Source organism: Desmodus rotundus, chromosome 6 (genome assembly GCF_022682495.2).
Source record: "Desmodus rotundus isolate HL8 chromosome 6, HLdesRot8A.1, whole genome shotgun sequence".
NCBI lineage: Eukaryota > Metazoa > Chordata > Mammalia > Chiroptera > Phyllostomidae > Desmodus > Desmodus rotundus.
This window is the reverse complement of record NC_071392.1, coordinates 43,967,753-43,988,281: the sequence shown is the minus strand read 5'-3', so window position 1 is coordinate 43,988,281 and position 20,529 is coordinate 43,967,753. Positions and strand designations below refer to the sequence as shown.

Below are 20,529 nucleotides of genomic sequence, written 5' to 3'. Positions count from 1 at the left end.
CACCCCCAACCCCAAATTATCTTTGGTATAGGCAAGGGTGAAAAATCATTCTTGTCTTCTTATTGGTTCAGAATTAACGTAGCCTAGCTGGCTAAAAATGAGGTACTCCTGAGCCTGAAACTTAATTCAAGGGAATGTTTTATATAATCATTTCATAGCTCCTCTATTCACAATCCTAAACACTAACAAAGTTTGTTGTTATTTTTAATTATAGCTATCGTTTATTTTTGTTGTTTTGTTCATTTATTTCCATCACCAGTTATCCACCCTGTACACTCTTCCACCTCTCCTGGAACATCTGTATTGATGAAACCCTGGTCCTTGTGACTAGTGAGAACTGAAGATATCCCTGGATGGGTTCTCGCTGCCTTTTGGGGATTCATTTTTTCAGGCAGTGATACAGGGGCTATGTACACTAACAGACTAGGGCACTTCATGGTGACAGAGGGAGGATAGGATAATGAATGATTTAAGTGAGCTCTGGGACCTCTTTAATAAAAGTACTAGGTAGCAATAGGGGTCCAAAAAAGGTTGGGAAGGTGAAGGATATAACCCTTATTTTGTTGGCTTTTTTTCTTCTCTCCACATACTAAGTTTCTAGTGTAGCGGTGCCTTAAAAAGACTTACCTTCTTTGATCTTTATTTTTTTTAGGAAACCTATTTTTTCTTTGTGTGTATGCGTGCACACATTCCAAAACCTGGGAAAATCTGCATTTGAAATATGTGGAAATGCTGTTGTATACGATTGATTTTTTAGTAAGTGGAGATGGACTGGTTTTTGATAGTTCTTCAGGCTACATTATACAAAATAATAAGACCTATTTTGTTACTAGGCAGAAATTGGTATTTGAAAAAAATCAAAAGCCCAGAAGCAACTTATCTGAAATAAGAGGAAAGAAAATTATTTTTCTCCTAACTTTAATGAAGCATTTTTTCTTTCTTGGCAGAATGAAATTAACACTGAAAATATGGTCAGCTCCATAGATTCTGACAAACAAGATTCTCCTCCTCCAAAACCACCAAGGACCCGCAGGTATTGTACGTCACACTTTGAAAGGATATTTTTTATTTTACTCACTGTTAATTAAAATAACAAATTCTGAATATATCTAGATTTTCTTTATAATTTTTATCATTCTTTTGTTTAGGATGTAGCATAAGTGTGGCAACTAATTTATACTGATGCACTACATAAATTTTGTTTCACTTTGATAAAATTAGTATACTGAGTAAGAACAGTGATCATAACCAGAACTGACTATAGCTCATGTTTTGGTATGTCGGACAACTAAAATTTTAGATATTCTAAAGATTACAATTTCTCTTAATGATTAATACAGGTAGTATGATTGCCAAAAATTATATGCAAATTGAAGAGGTTATGTGAAGATGTTTCATAATATTATTAACAAAAATTAGTTTATTCTGTACATTTTTTCTCATACTAAGTTTTTTGTTGTTTTTGTTTGTTTTTTAGTTTTTTTCAGTTAGAGTTGGCATTCGGTAATTTTTTTTTTTTAGTTTCAGATGTACAGCATAGTGGTTAGACAATTAAATAATTTTTGAAGTGATCCCCTCCGATCCCCTGAGTAATTCTAGTACACACCTGGCACCATACATAGTTTTTTAAAGTTATTTATTTATTTATTCATTTATTCATTCATTTATGTATTTATTTTTAGAGAGAGGTGAAGGGAGAGGGAGTGAAAAAGAAACATCAATGTGTGGTTGCCTCTTGTACGCCCCCTACTGGGGATCTGGCCTGCAACCCAAGCGCGTGCCCTGACTAGAAATCAAACCAGCAACCCTTTGGTTTGCAGGCCGGCACTCAATCCACTGAGCCATACCAGCCAGGGCTACATACATAGTTTTTTACTAAGCTCATTTATGGTAGTTAAAATCAACATAATTATACTGCTAGATTAGTTATGTGGTAGTATGGAAAAGGTATAGAAAGTCAAAATGATTTAGTTTCAAATCCTTTTTAGCCCCTTACTAGCTTTAAGGTCATAAGTAAGTCACTTGTTTGATCCTTGCGGCTTTTCTGTTTATGTATTGTCATAAGGATTAAATGAAATAAAATATGTGAAGTTACAATCAAGTTACTGGATTATTTTTAAAAGGAAGCACAATCAGAGATCTGTAATAAAAGTACGAAAATGATGTACTGATATATAGTGTCTTGTCTCAAGCACATATCTGCCCAAACCGATTGACCTTTCCTCAGAGTAAGACTTCTTTTATATAGGACTCACCAATTTTTTTCCCTTATAACCTTGATAGAAGTTGACTTATGTTGGTTGAAGTGAACCAGGGTTTGGTCTTGGCATTGAGTACCTTAACAAGACCATTCCTCTTTAAAAAGAGAAAAAGACTACAGCTATCCTCAATAACTAAGGCAAGATGTGGTAATTACTATAGTCTCTGGATTGCCTTTGTGGTGCTTCTCTAAGGAAGATCAGGATGCCTACATAGATGGGTTTAAGTCTCAGCATTTAAATGCTTAGGATGTTAACTGCATTAATAGAACTTCCCAGTAGTTCTTTCCTGTTTGATTTCCACTGTAGTATCTACCAGAATTGGAATTTCAATCTCCTATGGAAGATAGCCAGTTAAAAACCTGTAAACTGTTCTCTTAACTTCTTTGTCCCACATGTGAGTCCTAGAAGAAACTGTGCTGGCTGTAAATTAAATTAAATATTTTGCTCCTCTAATATCTTTTAATTTGTTTTTTGTGATTGAGCCAGTGTGGAGGTTTTCAAGCTGTACACTGAAATTTGTGGTTTATATGGTTTTCTACCTCCAACAATAAATAATGGTAGGCTCTTCCTAATTTTGAAGGAAAAGTAGGAATAGAATGTCCTAAATTTTAAGCCTTTCTTATATATCATTTCACAATTTCGGGTCCTGTTACTTCTTAATAAACAAAAGGATAATAAAAGTAGCAAATGTGTATTAACAGAAAAACGTTAATTCACCTTATGGTAGGATGTTATTTGGGGATATGTGCTCAGTTTTTTATGTATGTGACTTTATATTACATGTGTAGGTGGTCTTTTTTTAAATTCAGTCAGTAGAGCCAAATGGCAGAATTTCATTGTGTCTGTGACTAATAGGTTGAGATGAGGTTTGGAACTATTGTAAATTGTTAACTGAAAATAAAATCACAAGAGCTAAGATTAATGAAAAGTAAAAATGAAACTCTGGTTAGTGTGGCTCAGTGGATTGAGTGTGGGCCTGTGAACCATAGGGTCACTGGTTCAATTCCTAGTCTTGGGCACATGCCTGGGTTGCAGGCCAGATCCTAGATTTAATGAGTCATATAATTATGGTTTATAAATACTTAAATCATATTATAGATTTTGAATAGCAGGTTTCAGTTTTCTATTTTCAAACAAATACAATTTTTGATATTTTTTTCACTAACACCAGCATGCTAGAAGTGTACTTTGTTAGCTATTTCTATAAACTGTCAATTGATTTAACTAGAGACACAAAAGGGTGTGTGCCTTAGTAAATTTTCCTTAAGTTTTTCAGAGACAATAACAGTATATTTGATGCTTTCTTAATGCTTCTCAATTCAAACAATTTTAAGTGGGAATACAATTGAGAAGAAGACAGAATGTGATTGATTCTCTTTTGGACATTTTGATATCTAGGCTGGAGGTAAAGATTTGAGAATAAAAATATAGGAAACTCAGGCATGAATAAAAATTTTCAGATTCGGGTTATAACAAAGTATCAAAGTACTATGGTAGGCACCGTAATTTGTAAAGAGCAGACTAAGAGAAAGCTATAAAAAGGAAAAGGAAAACCAGAAAACAGTGGCATTAAAGAGGTCATAAAGGAGCAAGTTTTGTATCTGGCAGAAATACATGACTATCAACTTCCTATAAGGGTTGCCTGGGAGAATGAGCTGGATTTTCAGACATCTATGACTCTTAGAATGACCTGGATATTCTAAAGTGAAAACATATGTGGGGTCAAAATCAGGAGTTGAGTTCTGCTCAAATTGAAGCATTTAAAGCTACCTGATTTTGGGAACCCTCATCTAGCACAGGATGTCATGGGATTTTTGGCAACTAAGGACCCTGGGGAAATAGCAAGTAGAAAATTAGGTAATGGGAGCAATCCCTACAACAGTTACTATTCTACTTCACTATTTAAAAAAAGAGTCTTTGGGGGTTTTTTTTGTTTTGTTTTGTTTTGTTTTAATTTTACATTTCTTTTGTTGACTGACTTATTTTTTTCTCAAAGCTGTGGCTAATCCTTTATAAGCTGTTGTGATTTTTTTTTTAATTTTTTATTGTTGACACTATTACAGAGGTTCCCCATTTTTCCCACTTTTGCCCACCTCCACCCAGCCCCCACCTCCATTCCTCTGTCCATCATCCCACTATTGTCTGTGTCCAGGGGCTGTGCACATCTGTTGTTTAGCTAATCCCTTTATCTAGTGCCCTTACTCCCTCCCCTCTGACGTTTGTCAGTTTGTTCCATGTTGTTGACTTTTTTTTATCCTTACCTGAGGACATCCTTACTAATTTTAGAGTGAGGAGATGCGGGGGGCTGGAGGGTGCAGAGAAACATCAATTGGTGCCTCTCCTATGTGCCCCAACCTAGGACCAAACCTGCAACCCTGGCATGTGCCCTGACTGGGAATCAAACCCTTGGCTTATGGGACGACACTCCAACCAACAGAGTCACCTCAGCCAGGTCCATGTTGTTGACTTTTTTAAACCCAAATATACTGCCTCAAAATGGTTAATTTATGAGAAAGAGGGGAGCAAAGTGGCTGAATAAAGGTAGAAGAAAATTAGTTCTGTAGTTCAGCCAAATAGGAGAAGAAAAGGTTAAAAGAATGATCCTTTTCAAAATATCAAATACCTGGACACAACCTGAAGTAGAAAGTAGGAATGTATTCATTTACATTTTTCAAAAAAAAAAAAATGAACTGTTCTTGGTTGGAAAAGTTAAGTTACTTAGCTTCTTTCAATGATATTTAAACTATCAGTTCTTTGTATATTTGATGTAATTCTCATCAGAATCCTAAGAAGCTCTTTTTTGAACTTGACAGTATAAGGTTAAATTCCATTTGGATAAATAAAGAGGCAAAAATACCAAAGAAAACTTTGAATGAAAATAATGATGAGTGAGAACCAACCCTTTAAAAAATTATAAAACAGTAGACCTATTTTAAAAGTTTGTTAGTGGTATAAGAATGTAACAGTTGACAGAATTGGATCAGCTAAGGAATTGGTCCTTTTATGAATTAATTTCACATATACTAAATAGGGAAACATAAAAGGATTATTTATTGCCATATAATATTAACCATTTGGGAAAAAATATATTTAGATCCTTATATCACAGCAAATATCAAAGTAAGCTTCAGGTAGTTAAATAAATTACTGGTAAGTATAAAAAGTCAAGTCGTTGAAACAAAATATAATTTAATGTTTGACAAACTTGAAGAAGTCTATGATAAAGGAAATCACAAAGGAGAAGATTGACTTATTTGACTACTTAAAAATTTTGAAGTTCCACTGGAGTGGCGGGGGTGGGGGTAGGAAATGGAGACTACTGTATTGAATAAGAATTTAAAAAGTGAAACAAATTTTTTTAAAAATAAAGAGAAAAATAATTTTAAAAAAGAATGTTAAAGTTCCAGTTGAATTATTTATTCCAAATTGGCATTCTTTAGCCCTGTCTGGTGTGGCTCAGTGGATTGAGCGCTAGACTGCAAAGCAAAGGGTCGCCAGTTCAGTTCCTAGTTGGGGCACATGCCTGGGTGCCAGGCCAGGTCCTCAGTGGGGGTGGGTGAGGGGCAACCACACATTGATATTTCTCTCCCTCTCTCTCTCACCCTCTCTCTAAAAATTAATTAAGTAAATAAGTAAATAAAATTAAGACCTTAAAAAAAACATTGGCATTCTTTAAGATAAATAAGGGTAGAGTTTGGCAAAATGCATGGTTATTCATGCTTATTGTCACTCTTAATTTTTATGCTTTCTGTGCTTTAATCTTAATTCTTGGGTTGTTCCTTATCATTGTTAGAAAATACCTTTGGTCTCAGGTATAATTTTAAAAGTTATTGGTAGAGGTCAGAGTACACAGTAAAACCAAGAAATAAAGATTAAACATAAGTGGAGCATCTTTCTTAAATGAATATTAATATAGTTGACCTAAAGGATCTGGCCTGCATAGGCTAGCTGACTTACCTGAGAACACAAATCTATCTTCCAGTCCAATACGTGTGTGTGTGTGTGTGTGTGTGTGTGTGTGTGTGTGGTATTACTGTGGGAGAATGGATCAGTTTGGAGGTGGGTTTAAAGTGTTCTGAAATTTTGGTTGTCATTTCTTTCACCTCTATAATCTTTCCATCCTATGTGGAAGCCAACCTATATTACTATAAAGAAAATAATTTTATGAATTTCTATAAAACATTAATTTGAAACAATTATAGAGTAACTCTTTAAGATTTGGTCAAACAAACTAAATGTAAATTTTCTATTATAAAGTCCAAACTTTTTACCATGAAATTCTGGGCCCTTATAATAACAGCTTCACCCTTTCCTTTTTAGCCTTATTTTTCAGTTTCTCTGTACTCCTTAGGGACCCAGACTATTGTGTTCACTGCTTTGTCATTTTCTGGTATTGGTATAATGCTTAGCATATAGTAGGTCCCTAATATTTTGTTTTGTTTCTGAGAAGTGAAACATGCCTTCCTCAGAACAGATGCAGTTTAGAACAATATTTAAAATTAGAATGATGCAAATCTATTGTATCTCTATGCTGGAATTTTTTTTACATCAGAATATCTAATGAAAATATGAGTGTTGAGTACCATAGTGGTAAATCAGTATGTAGCATATGTTTTTTGTGAATGGGCTTACAATTTTTGTGTGTATACAAGTGGTATAAATGTATACTAAGCCCTGTTTAAACCAAACTTAAAATAAGGAAGGATAAGGGGGAAAAAAATCTGTCAGTATAATTATCAAATTTGAATAGCCAGAAAGGACACACTAAAACTTTTGGAGGTAATGGATATGTGTTTTACCTTGATTGTGGTGATAGTGTCATGAGTATATGTGTCCAAATTCATTGAATTATATACATTAAATATGTGCAGTTTGTTTTGTATATCAACTCAACCTCAATAAAGCTGTTTTTAAAATGCGAGTAGTCAAGAATATATTTACTGTGTACGTATGAACATCATGCATAGACTGTTGCTTCTAAAAGCATTTTTAAGATCATTGGTTAAATAAGGCAGTTTGAACACTTACCTCTGGTCCCTTTCTAAATTTCCTAAAATTTAATGAAGAAATATAAAAATACATAAAGATTAAAGAAAAAAATAAAATTGGAGCAGAGATAGCATCAAATGAGATGTTGACAAAATATTGAAAAGTGAAGAGCACAGTGACCAATGAAAAGGGACCTAACAAAGAAAGCTGAAACTTGCTTTCCTGTAGGTGGGAAAACCAGTAGGAAGCAAAATGATTCTCTTCAAAGAACCTTCCAGAAAGGCACTCAGAAATTAGAGGTCTCACTTAAGCTGTTGTTTAGGATGACACTGAAAACAAGATTACTTGAATGTCTCTATAAAGAGGATTTAGAACCCCATATTCCATCACCCATACCTTGGCACACAGTAGGAAGGATTTACTCCGGAGTGGTTGAACAGGCAATCTCTGGATTCAAGGATACTAGGTCCAACTAATGGAAGTTGTAGTTAGTGTCTTACTCAGAACAGGAATCTGCCTACTGACTGATGAGATCCTTCAGCCCCCTTGCTCTTACCCTTTATTTCACTCCCAGAATACTGGTAGCCACTTCTAGTGTTGACAGAATTCTCTTCCTAAAAAACTAGCCAGCCCAAGAGAGGAAAGCTATCATCATTATTGATGGTAGTGCCCATCAATGATACTGCAAGGGCTGTGTTCAGTTCCCATGCAGTAAGAGATCACTAAGCCACAAGCCCTTTCCCATAACACGTATACACATCTTTCAGTAATTTTAAATATTTTATTCTTTTTTTCAAGGTACAATTTAAGAGATTGATTTTTTTATGTATACATTTGTTCAATAACAGTTTATATTCAACACTGTGCTGTGTTAGCCTCAGAGGCACAGCGTGGTAGTTAGACCATCATTCACTTTAAAAAAGTGAACCAAATTAGGAATGATCAGGCATTTGACAAAGCCTCTAATGTGAAAGTCAACCTCAAGTCAGCAGGGGAAAAAGGAACTGGAAGGAAATGGAGACAATACATAGTAGAAGAAAGATGGGGAAAGGGGACAGATGTCCGTTTTTTTCATTCATTAGGAAATACTGATACATGAAATAAGAATTGGATAGTAAAAAATAAGCTACTGGAAATTAAAATTATAACAGCATAAATTTTAAAAATTAAACAAAAAGGAAGATAATCAAGGATATCACCCATGAATATGAACAAATAGAGAAAATTGGAGAGCGAAGAATCAAACTAGGAGGTCTGTTAAATAATAGTAGTAGTAGTCTGGAAGGAGACAAAAATTAAAAAGTTAGCAAAGAAATAAAAATTTCCTAGTAACAAAACATTAATTTTAATATAGAAAGTTCCCAACATAGTAGATTAAAAATTAATACAGTGGATTTTAGACAGTTACATGAGGTTACATAACATCAAGAATAATAAAAAACTTGAAAGCATCAAGAGAAAAAAAAGCTTACATTCAAAGGAATAGGAATCAGAATTATAAAGTTCTGAAGGAAAATGATTTCTAATATAAGAATTATATATCTTCTCAAAAAAGTCAGTAACATTGAAAACTTAATAAATATACAAAGCCTCAAGAAATTTGCTATATATAGTTCTTTTTTTAAAAAAATGTTTATTGATTTTAGGGAGAGAAGGGAGAGGGGAAGGAGGAGGGAGAGAAACATCAATTAGTTGCCTCCCGGACACTGCCCAGCTGGGGATTCAACTCGCAACCTAGGTATATTCCCCGACTGGAAATGGAGCCCCCAACCTTTTGGTGTACTGGACTGATGCTCCAACCAACTGAGCCACACCGATTGGGGACTGTATAGTTCTTAAGAAGCAACTAGAAGATGTATAACCCACCAAAACAAAGGAGTATACCTAGAAAAAGGAAGGCAGGATGTGGGGAAGAGGAGTATGACACAGGAGAGAAATCATCTCTGTGGTGGCCCGAGGAGCCAGTATCCCATACTGGAACAGGAGGCCCGGAGTTTCTGAGCGGGTTGCCCATGGTGTTGATAAATTACCTGGTGTGCCTGGCTAGTTGAGAGGAGGTGTACAAATCTGCAGGTAAGTTGTAAGAAGGGCTGCATTACTGATGATACATAGAGAACCAAGCCATCGGAAACACAAATCAACTATTAGGGGGAAACAAGAAATTGTATAAGAGATAAAAAATAATTGTATCACTGATACGAATAATAACTACAGTCATAAGATGGAACTAAACAAAAATTACAATATTACAGTGTTGGGAAGATGAAGAAGACATAGTAGGAAGACAATAGAGAATATATGAAATAGATTAAAATAGTTTATGGATTTTAAAATATTTTGAGATAATGAAGGTAAAACAGCTATTAAAAAACATTGAAAGTCGATGTCTGGGTAGGTAAACGGCTATGTGAGGGGCTTCTGTTTTGCATTAAAATTCTTGGATTTGACTTTTTAAACTGTACATGTATTACTTTGTTAAACATTAAGTTTTTTAGTTTGACAAATTACAATTTTTGTTCATAACCACAGGTTAAGTCTATATAATATAGACTTAACCTGTGGTAATGATAGGTAATTGTTACCTATCAACTTGTTTTTAAAAGAATGAACATTCTTAAAATAGCCTTTTGTTAATCTTGTTTTTCAGTTGCCTTGTAGAAGGGGATGCTAAGGAAGAAATACTGCAGCCACCAGAACCTCACCCAGTGCCACCCATCTTGACGCCTTCTCCCCCTTCAGCTTTTCCAACAGTCACTACTGTGTGGCAGGACAATGACAGATACCATCCAAAGCCGGTGTTGCACATGGTTTCATCAGAACAACATTTGACAGACCTCAACAGAAATTACAATAAAGCAACAGAACTTCCAGGAAAAAATGAATCAACTATTGAACAGACAGATAAAAAATTAGAGCGAAATTTAAGTTTTGAAATTAAGAAGGTTCCTCTCCAAGAGGGACCAAAAAGTTTTGATGGGAACACACTCTTGAATAGGGGACATGCAATTAAAATTAAGTCAGCTTCACCCAGGGATCCAAAAGTTGATGATAATTCTCAGAATTCCTGTGTGGATTGCAGTGGATCACAGTCAAATAAAGCTGCAGTTATTCCAGCAGAAGAATCACAGAAGAATTCAGACACACCTCCAAGGCCAGACCGCTTGCCTCTTGATGAGAAGGGACACATAATGTGGTCATTTCATGGACCCGAAAATACCCTACCCGTGCCTGATTCATCTGAAGGAAAATCCTCAGATAACCACTGTCAAACAATGAAAACTGTGAGTTTGACACCAAGCCCCACAGTACAAGTTGAAACCCAGGATCTTGTGGATCATCGTAGCAATTCACCTCTATTCAGAGCACCCCTCAGTTTTACTAATCCTCTTCACTCGGATGACTCAGATTCAGATGAAAGGAACTGTGATGATGCTTTGACCAAGAATAAAACTAGTATTTCAACAGCAAGTGCCACAGTTTCTGCTGCTACTAGTACTGAAAGCATTTCTACAAGGAAAGTATTGCCAATGTCCATTGCTAGGCATGATATAGCAGGAACAATACATTCAGGTGCTGAAAAAGGTAATAATAGTATCTAACACTTAAATATTTTTACTATGTGCCAGTCACTGTTTCTACCACTTTAGCTGTATTAATTCATGGTGTTTTATTCCATACTTTACTCTAGAACCTACAGCAAAATTTTATTATTTTAGATTTAAAATTTTTTAAGTAATCTGTTTCTTACCTTAATTTGATCACACTGCATTGCTGGGTTTTCTGTTTTCAAAATGTTTCAATTGTTGTAGCTAAAAATTTTCTATAGTATAGCTTTCAGTGTTTTATATGAGTCAAAAATTTGTCTGACTGGCCCTGGCTGGAGTGACTCAGTGGGTTGAGTGCTGGCCTGCTAACTGAAAGGTCTCTGGTTTGATTCCCAGTCAGGGCACATGCCTGGGTTGCAGGCTAGTCCCCGGTTGGGGCCATGCAAGAGGCAGCTGATAGATGTTTCTGTCACACATCAGTGTTTCTCTTTGTCTCTTCCTCCCCTCCCCTCTCTCTAAAAACATACATAAAATCTTTTTAAAATTTTTTTTTATCTCACTGAATAACAAATAATTTTAAAACAATTGCTTAAAATAATGGCACAAATATGGTAGAATGGCTTGATTGGCCATTTAATTCCACCCATGATTATAAAAAAGTACTTTGTTATCTTTTATGCTATTTTAACTATAAAAACATTATTTAAATTTTTATTCACAAATGCTTGAGAAAGAGGATGCTTTCAATCCTGGGTTTAACCAAGACGAAATATTGCAGCTACTCAGCAGAAGTATGTGAATTTTAATCCAATAAGTAGTAAATGAGCTATATCTGTATAAAGTCATCACTGCTATTATTTAATTAAGGAGTCTTACCATTTCAAGATACACTCAGTTCCTAAGGTGTATTATTGTATACTTGGAAATCTTTGATCTGCTAAAAATAATCATTGGCTGCCTTCTTAAACAGACCAAAAAGTTGAGTGCAAATGAATAAACATGAAAGCTGTTTATTGATAGATTATCAGTGGCCATTAACTTGTCAGTGTACTTTGGTAGTAACACATGCAGACTTATTTGTAATGTGCTGGCAAATAAGTACTGTGAACTTGAAAGACAATTTTCTTTTTCTTACTGAAAGACCATTGAATAAGTACCACTCATACTGTGGTGCCTTTATTTTTCCCAACTCATACATACTGTATTTTTTATTTTGAGAATGTATCTGATGAATGGATGAGAGTCTTAAGTTAGTTCCCTAAATTTATAGGATTTTCAGTATTCTTGAGTCTTCTGTGTTTTATTTGAAAGGTCTTCAGGAGATAATGGATACCACAATAAATACTATTTTTACCAGTTTGCCACAGTTTAAAATCATTAATATCTTTTTCTTCCTCAACTTTAGAGTTTTAAAAATAACTATCAAGTTGTAACTACTCAAGAAAATGTGTAGACAAGAAATTTTCATTTGGGGCTCCCCACCCCCTTTTCAGTCATGAAGTCTTGGGCCTAGGAAAAATTTTTTTTAATGATTATTAGAAATAGAATTTGTTGAGGGCAGGAAGGATGGCACGATATGATATGCTCATTAAATTTACTGCCACATGCCCAGTTTTTTGGTGATAACAGAAAGAGTTCCTTTAAAATACCACATACTGTACAGGGATAGTTGAAAGTATCCTACTATTTATTGGCTCACTTCTGCTTTTTATTTAATTTGTATTTCAAAGCAAAGATAGCTATAAATGTGATTGCTGTTTCTTTTCACTCCCTCCTGACTATGCTAAATTAGTCTGGTGTTAACTGAAGATTTTCCTATGTAAGTGTTCTGTGCAACAACGGAACTACAAGCAGTTCTGTTCTTAATGTCATTATTTATCTTCAGATGAACCATTGGCTCAAGAATAGATTTTTGTTTGTTTTAGAACTTTGTTAGGGAGCTGAACAGAATAATTCTGTTTTGATACCTAAAACACCCTTTGGCATAAGTTACTGCCTGACAAATTCCTGGCTATGAATGTTGATTTTAACACTGACTCTGGTATACTGAAAGATTCTCAAACTTGGCTACACTAGGACCCCATATTTAGAGGTTAAATAACCTCCAAAACAAGTTTATAACGTAGGAAGGGCAATCCAGAGAAACTGAGGGAGAAACATGCAGTTTAAAAGCAAGTGCCACAGTTTGGAAATAATAAAGGCTTTAAGAGAGAAGAGGTATAAAGTTTCTGAAAGATACTTGATACTTAATGTAAACAAGCAAGACTGCCCTTCCTGATTTGTTCACTTAATTATGAAATGGCACCACAATGCCAGCATTATGCATCCCTTTCTTCCAGCAGCCATCTCTCTGTCACTGTGATTTGTTAGTAACAAAAGGGCAAGGGGAAGGATGATGATGGCTCAGACTGTTACTAAGTATTGGACCGGAACTTTGCTCTCAGCGGGAAGCAGAACTCTTAGTTTCCTGTAGATTCAGCTGAATAAATATTGAACGGACAATAGCAATCATACCTGGCTCGTGCTTCTTGAAAATTGAAAATGGTTTACTTAATTTTCAATGTCTTTTTAATAGATAGCCTGTCAGATGTGCTAAAATAGCAAAGTATCATGGCAAAATTTGAAAAAAAGAATTATCAAGGCCAAGACAAAATAATATAGGATCCTCAGATTTCCCTTTCCCTACCTCATCCTCCCTAACCTAAGAGTCCACACATGGAATTGTGTCCTCATGTTTTCTTCCTCTGCCTTTTGAGGTTCCAGTGAAACCTCAAAAGATTTAATTCACCCTATGCCGTAGTAAGGCTGGTGAGGCTTAAGGCATTGTGTTCTCTTAAGAGGTAATTTTGTTTTTATTGAAAAGCTTTTATATGGCTTCAGTCAATATTCTCATAGTCATGCGCTGCTGTTCAGAAGATTTTAGTCAATATAAGAATGGACATTCAAAAAAACTTATTTTTATGTATAGTAGAAAAATTACTACTTCACATCTGTTATTTTAATCACTGTTTTAAAAATGACTGAATTACATAATTAAAATGAGTGGCATTTAAAAATTAAAGAGGATAGATGCTATGAAGTGTGGCAGAACTCACAAAGTCCAGTTAGGTGGTTGATTCCAGTTTAGGCAATACTGGCTTCCATGGAATGACAAAGCTTTCCTTTGTGGATTCAAAGCATCATCGTCATACCCAGTAAAGAAGTAAAGAAGTCACCTGCCGCTGGCTTCTCTGGAGACTGCCTCCAGGCTCAGAGGCAGTGTGATGATGTTTGCAGGGTGTTGGGAAAGTTATGGGAGAGTCATTTTCTGTGGTGGATTCCATTCTTCTTTGCTGAATAGGCCTTGTAATTCTTGACAAGTCAAATGGTAAGGATTTCTTAAGTCTTGCATTTAAAAAATTTTTTCAGATACTTATGGTGGTAAATTGAGAATGTCAAGAAGGCTCTTTTGCTTAGATAATAGGATCATTTTTAATGAGTCAACATTTTACAAAGTTCATAATTTGTCTAAATTTTATGTATTTAATATAGATGTTGCCATTAGTGAAGATTTACCTCCTCCTCTCCCCGAAAGAACTCCCGAGTCTTTTGTATTAGCAAGTGAACATAGTGAGTATCTCTTCTGCTTTTATAAAAATACTTGTTACTCTAGTTTAAACTCTGAAAAACATGGCTGATGTTAATGTAGTTGATATTAAACTGTATAATTAAATTAAAAAGTTTGAATTGATATTGACGAATGTTTTTAATTCCTTGTATGAAAAATACTTTTAAAAATGTTGTTTTTACTTGCTAAGATAACTAAAATGACTGCATTTATGTTAGATACTATAATGCAGTTAAATGCAATTACAAATGTATTTGCAGTTTGGTGTCGTTTGTGCCAGTTCAGGTAAGTAAACATTTCAGTTGGGTTGCTAGTTGGGCATCATTCAGTTGGTATTAATTGAAGGACACTTAAGGCCACCAGAGTATCAGTGAGAACTGGGAATAGTGATCATAATTCAAAGCTCTGATAATACATTTCTCTTCTTCCCCTCTAGAAAAAGAGTACAGGAACATCTTTAATATATTTAGTGTCATTTTAACTGATTTTAAGAATGTTGCCCTGGCTGGTATGGCCCATTGGATTGAGCGCCCTCCTGCGAACTGAAAGGTAGCCAGTTTGATTCCCAGTCAGGGCCCATGCCTAGGTTGCGGGCCAGCTCTCAGGTTAGGGGTGTGCAAGTCAGCCCATTGACGTTTCGCTGTTTCTCTCCTCTTTATCCCTCCCTTCCCCTCTCTTTAAAAACAAATAAATAAAAATATTATTGACGTATATGGCTTCATTGTCATCATAAACTGATGACTGAATTTTTAAAATTGATTTTAAGAAAGGAAAACTTAAAGGAATGTTCTTAAATTAATAGAAGCAAGAAATTTTTTTATGAAAGTGATAGTTTCTAAAAATCTATAGAATGTGTTTGTAATTATCTAGTATAAGAAATTTCAGGAAGTAAAGATGTTAATTTTAATTGTAAGATTTCCTTTTTCTCAGGTACACCTGAATGGAGTGAACTTCAAAGTCAGGAAGAGTCTGAACAAAAAAAGTCTGAAGTGAGTCCTTTGGATTCAAATAGATAGAGCTCAATATTTTTGCTCTTTGGTTAATTTCTTATACGTTTATTTGTTATAATAACTGCTAGCTTAAGACTATTAAATGTATTTTTTATCAGCATTTCTTGTGTTAGATTTCAGGTGAAATGTGAGATCTGAATTTTTTTTAAAGGGTAGTCTGGTCTACTTATGACCATCATTTCACTTCAGAGTGTCATTTTCCCAAGCCGCTTTTGAAATGTGTAAATTATTCTGGGGGTATGAATGGAACTGGAGTTACTTTTTGAGGGTCATAGTACTTTCTTAGATTTTTTTCCTTCTGTTATGGTACTAGATACATTACCTCCCTTTGGTTTTTTCTGTGGTCACATGAGGTTTCCTTTCACATTTAGGAAATGTGTTGGTAGCTAAGTATTTTAGCCATGAAAAATAATCGTTTTTCATCAACATTAATTTTTTTGTATTTCTCCCATGTTTTAATATCCCTGAAATTGGGGTACATGTTACCACTGCTTAAAAGCATTGATACACTTTCTCATAAAATAGTAGTAACCTATGATAATTATGGTATGTTTCTAGCTTATGAATTATAAATATGGTAAAAGACTGGCAAAATGTAGAAGTACATATGTTTTTTTGTGTAGTAGCTCCTGCATTTTCAGTTTTTATCCAGAAGAAAAAAGAAAACGAATTTCCCTATCCTTTTACTCCCAATATAAAATAATGTACATTTAAAAAATTTAAGTCTAATTGAAAACATCATTGTTTCTTTTCCTTTGACACTGAGTATCTTGATAAGTCTTCATTTCTTGGGACCTATACTTAAAACAGACAAATTTTTCTGTAGTTGTTCATAAAGCTATTAACTGTCTTCTTATAGGGCTTGATAACCTCTGGAAGTGAAAAATGTGGTAAGTTAGATTTTGTTCCTTTTTGCTATAGATTATATAAATTAATTTTCATAAAATAGAATGTCTTATGGTATATGCTATTTATGTAGTTCTTTCTGTGTGTGCAAATATGTAGGATACCTCTTCTAGAACCTGAATTGTGTAGTATGTCTTCCAAATTAACTACTATTCCAGAGCTTATTGTTGATCTTGAAAATAACAGTATTTATTATCAGTAGTTTTAGGCTGATAGGAAAGAAACTTAAGTAATGTAAAACTTTAAAAGAAAAAAATTATTACTTTTAGGGGAAATACTAAGTCCAATTATTTAACTATGAACTTGCTTGCCATTGATTTCCATATAAAGGCATTTCACTTGCAATTAGCACACAATATAACTACTTCAAGGAAATATGCTGAGATCCAGGTTTGTTTTGTTTTTTTTTTTTTTTTAAGATGTTTGTTTGTTTGTTTGTTTGAAGAGAAGATGGGAAGGGAGGGAGAAAGAGGGAGAGAAACATTGATTGGTCGCCTCGCACACGGCCCCAACCAGGGGCCTAGCCTGCAACCCAGGCATGTGCCCTGACCAGCATGGAACTGAATATCCTGTGCTCCCTACCCTAGCATTTATATTTATCTGGGCCTCTAAAATCATGGTGCCCTGGAGAGAAAACTTGCCCATTTAACTTACTGTCCATATTAAAACAGTTAAGGGATTCTACATATGATGCTACAAATAATGGTAATTAACAGTGGCTTTGTTTTGCATTTTGTATCATCCAGCAGGAGGTATTCACACAGAGACTTGCACAGAATGTCCACCTGCTTCGAGTAAGAAGAAAGATCAAATGCCAGGAAGTCCAACAAAAGCCACTGATATTGGTAATTTCAGAATCTGAGTTAATGTTAAGTTAATGCTGGCAAGATTGAACAAAGTTCATTTACCATCATTATTGTAGGATATTCTTAAGACAAAGTTTATTAAACTTTGTATTATAATTTATTCAGTTTCTTAAATGAGATACCTCCCCCAAATTGAAAATTAATTTGTGTTTATAGTTTTATTTATTTAGTTTAAATTCTAAATTCCTATATGGAAATTTATTTGTTCCAGAAAATACGGATGTCTGGTATGGTTTTAACAGTACAAAAACATTTCTCAACACTAACCAGTTGTTGTGGTGTTTTGATTATAGGTTTTGGTAGTCGCTGTGGAAAACCCAAAGGACCAAGAGATCCACCTTCAGAATGGACATGATTCAGGGAGCCAGAAAACACTTTAAATTATACTGGAAAATTCAAGTGCCACTGAAAGCCAGATTAATAGTATTCCATCTGAAAAATGTGGGACTAACAGCAGTGTAGATTGTTACCTTAGCATTTTTTTGCTGGGAGCATCTACCTGCCTTATACTACACTTAGGAAAAAGTATTACATATGGTTTCTTTTGTAACTTCAAGTATTATTGCCTTAATGTCTCTTAACCCTGTTACACGCTGCTTGTAAACATGTTAATATAGTAATACTTTTATGATAAATTGAGTTTAAGGACTACTCTTTTGCTAATGTTTTATCATGTATGCATTATTTTGTATATGTACAGGGCAAGTAGGTATATAATTTGATAAAGTTGGAGTCATAAAATATTATTAACAGAAGATGTAAGAAATTTCTGCATGGTCTAATCCTTATGTACCTTATTTGTAAATTATTTGCCCTGAAGTTTTAGAAAATAGTTTCTGAGTTTTAAAATTGCTGGATTCATGCAGCCAGCACTGCAGGTTATCAGAGATCAAAGATTGTAATAATAATACATTTTGTAAATTGTAAGCAAAAAGTTATTTTTATATTATATACTGTCTAATTGTCTATTCTAATTGTCCTTGTTTTCATCTAGTCATGGAGATTCAGTAAGTGCCTTGGAACAATATTGAATTCTCTTAGCTCGTGTGTGTTACTTTAATATTTGAACTCAACTGGGATTAGAAGACTATCAAAATATATGTATGTTTCAGGATATTTGACCAGCCATTAAAAAGTCAGTTTTACAGTGCTTACTTGTCTTAGTTTTTCATTCCTTATTCCTAGGAAATTAGACTTATTTTCTGCCTTCCTGCTGGGTTAGTCTTACCTTACAGGCACGAGTGTGAACAGGGTTTAAGCTCTTAATTAAAGAAGAGGGAGCACCTTCTGCAAACACATGGCTTTGCAATTGTAATACTAATTTTGGTGCTAGCCTTTGAGTCAGCCCTAGGCATTACTGCCTACTAAGGTACTAGTAAAACACCAAACAGATGTGAGTTAGGAAAGGGAAATCAGTTTCTTTCCATCACACTACTGGAGCACAGGTCCCATCCGTAAGAACCAAGTTTGAATTGACATCATGGATTAAATTTGGTAGACATCTTCTATCTTTGCCCTCTGCATACGAAGGGGGAGAAATTGAGATAAAATGAGATAGAGTAACCTTATGTGAATAGAAGGAAAATCATTGTGGAAGACAAAATACAACTTCATGCCAAAATATTTTTAAAACCAAATGATCTTCTTGTTGATCCCTTAGAATTTCCAGTTTTTCTCCTTCATTTTGGTCATAAGGAAATATGAATACAATGGGCCCTTAACATTCACAAGAGATAGACACCTTTATAGCATATTAATTTTCCTAATAAAATTTATACTAAAGTAAAGTATAACTGAAAAATATTTAGTCCCTTCACACACTTGATCATTTGTGTAATACAGTCCTAAAATCATTTGTAAAGATTTTTTTCTTGGGACCAGGTTTCTTTTGGAACTCCTATATTGAAGCATAATGTAGACACACATGCCTCTGTGTGATCACCACCTAGGTCAGACAATAGAACAGATGAGCCACTGAGAAGATTCCCCCTTAGGCTTCTGAAATTTGTTATTCTATGTATAGCAGTTGTTCATTTTTCATTGCTATAGAGCTTTGCATTGTATGAATATATCACAGTCTGTCTAATCTGCTGTTAATAGACATTTGGGTGTCTGGTTTGGGAATATTACAAATTATGTTTCAGTGAACTATTTGATACACTTAAAATACGTCAATCTGCCCTGGCTGGTGTAGCTCAGTAGATTGAGTGTGGGCCTGTGAACCACAGGGTTCGATTCCCCGTCGGAGCACTTGCCTGGGTTGCTTGCGGGCCTGGTCCCCAGTGGGTGGCGTGCGAGGGGCGACCACACATTGATGTTTCTCTCCCTCTCTTTCTCCTTCCCTTCCCCTCTCAAAATAAATAAATAAAATATTTAAATATAAATATATATATGTATATAAATACATATATACACACACGTACACACATCAATCTTTTGGGTATATAACAAGAAGTGGGTTTTTTGGATTAAAGTGGTTCTGATTGTTCTATATCCTAACACTTGGTATTGCAATTAATCGTTGCAATGATTTTCATTTTAGCCATCCAAATGGGTACACAATGGTCTGACATTGAGATCTGAATATATATTTCCCTCATGACTGAGGTTAAGCACATTAAAATGTGCTTATGACCATGTGGATATTCTCTTTTCTGAACTACCTGTTCAAGTCTCAAGCAGATACTGTATGGCGCTATCTATGAAAGCTGAGTATGCACATATAATCTGGCAGTTTCACACCTGTTTTTCTTTTGAGTTGTTGGAATTATTTACATATTCCACATTGTATTCCCTTTGGATTTGACTGATTGGTATTTTCACGTTATTAATAGTACTTTGTTTTGTTTTTGATAAGTTCCTAAATTTAGTCCAATTTATCAATCTTGTATAATTAATGCCCTTCAATGTCCTCTTTTAGAAATCTTTGTTCATCCAAAATCAAAGATATTCTACAATTTTCTACAAACTTTAAAAAATTTTATGTTTTTATCTAAAGATTTTTATTCCTTTGACCCATCACCATTTAATGTTTTCTCCACTTGTTATATAGGTTGTCTAAGTTTTAGGTACCCACTGATCTGTGAGTCGTCTAGATGTTTATTCTTTTTATTCCATTGCTTATCTTTATGATGGTGTATTAAAATTGTGCTTATTTCCAGCTTTAGCTTTCTCCCAATGATTAATTTTTATATTGCCTGCAACACTGGAGAAAACACTTAATCATTTTTGTTTTTCTATGTAAAGCATGTAGTAACCTTATCTGTGTATGAGATAAGCCACTGCAGAATTCATCCTGCCACTTTATCCAAAAGCTCTACCTTTTAGGTAGGGCTTCAAGGACTT

At 34.6% G+C, this 20,529-nt stretch overlaps 1 protein-coding gene across 1 annotated transcript in view; it reads left to right on the top strand.

The window, feature by feature from the left end:
* PTPN12 (protein tyrosine phosphatase non-receptor type 12) overlaps nucleotides 1-18,334 on the top strand; it is a 91,378-nt gene extending 73,044 nt beyond the window's left edge. Inside the window, exons 12-18 of the mRNA XM_024558930.3 lie at nucleotides 948-1,033; nucleotides 9,898-10,832; nucleotides 14,327-14,404; nucleotides 15,333-15,391; nucleotides 16,272-16,302; nucleotides 17,065-17,163; nucleotides 17,478-18,334. Coding sequence (XP_024414698.2) covers nucleotides 948-1,033; nucleotides 9,898-10,832; nucleotides 14,327-14,404; nucleotides 15,333-15,391; nucleotides 16,272-16,302; nucleotides 17,065-17,163; nucleotides 17,478-17,539 — 1,350 coding nt within the window. The 3' untranslated portion in view covers nucleotides 17,540-18,334. The remainder of the gene's footprint in view (nucleotides 1-947; nucleotides 1,034-9,897; nucleotides 10,833-14,326; nucleotides 14,405-15,332; nucleotides 15,392-16,271; nucleotides 16,303-17,064; nucleotides 17,164-17,477) is intronic.
* The last annotated feature ends 2,195 nt before the right edge of the window (nucleotides 18,335-20,529 follow it).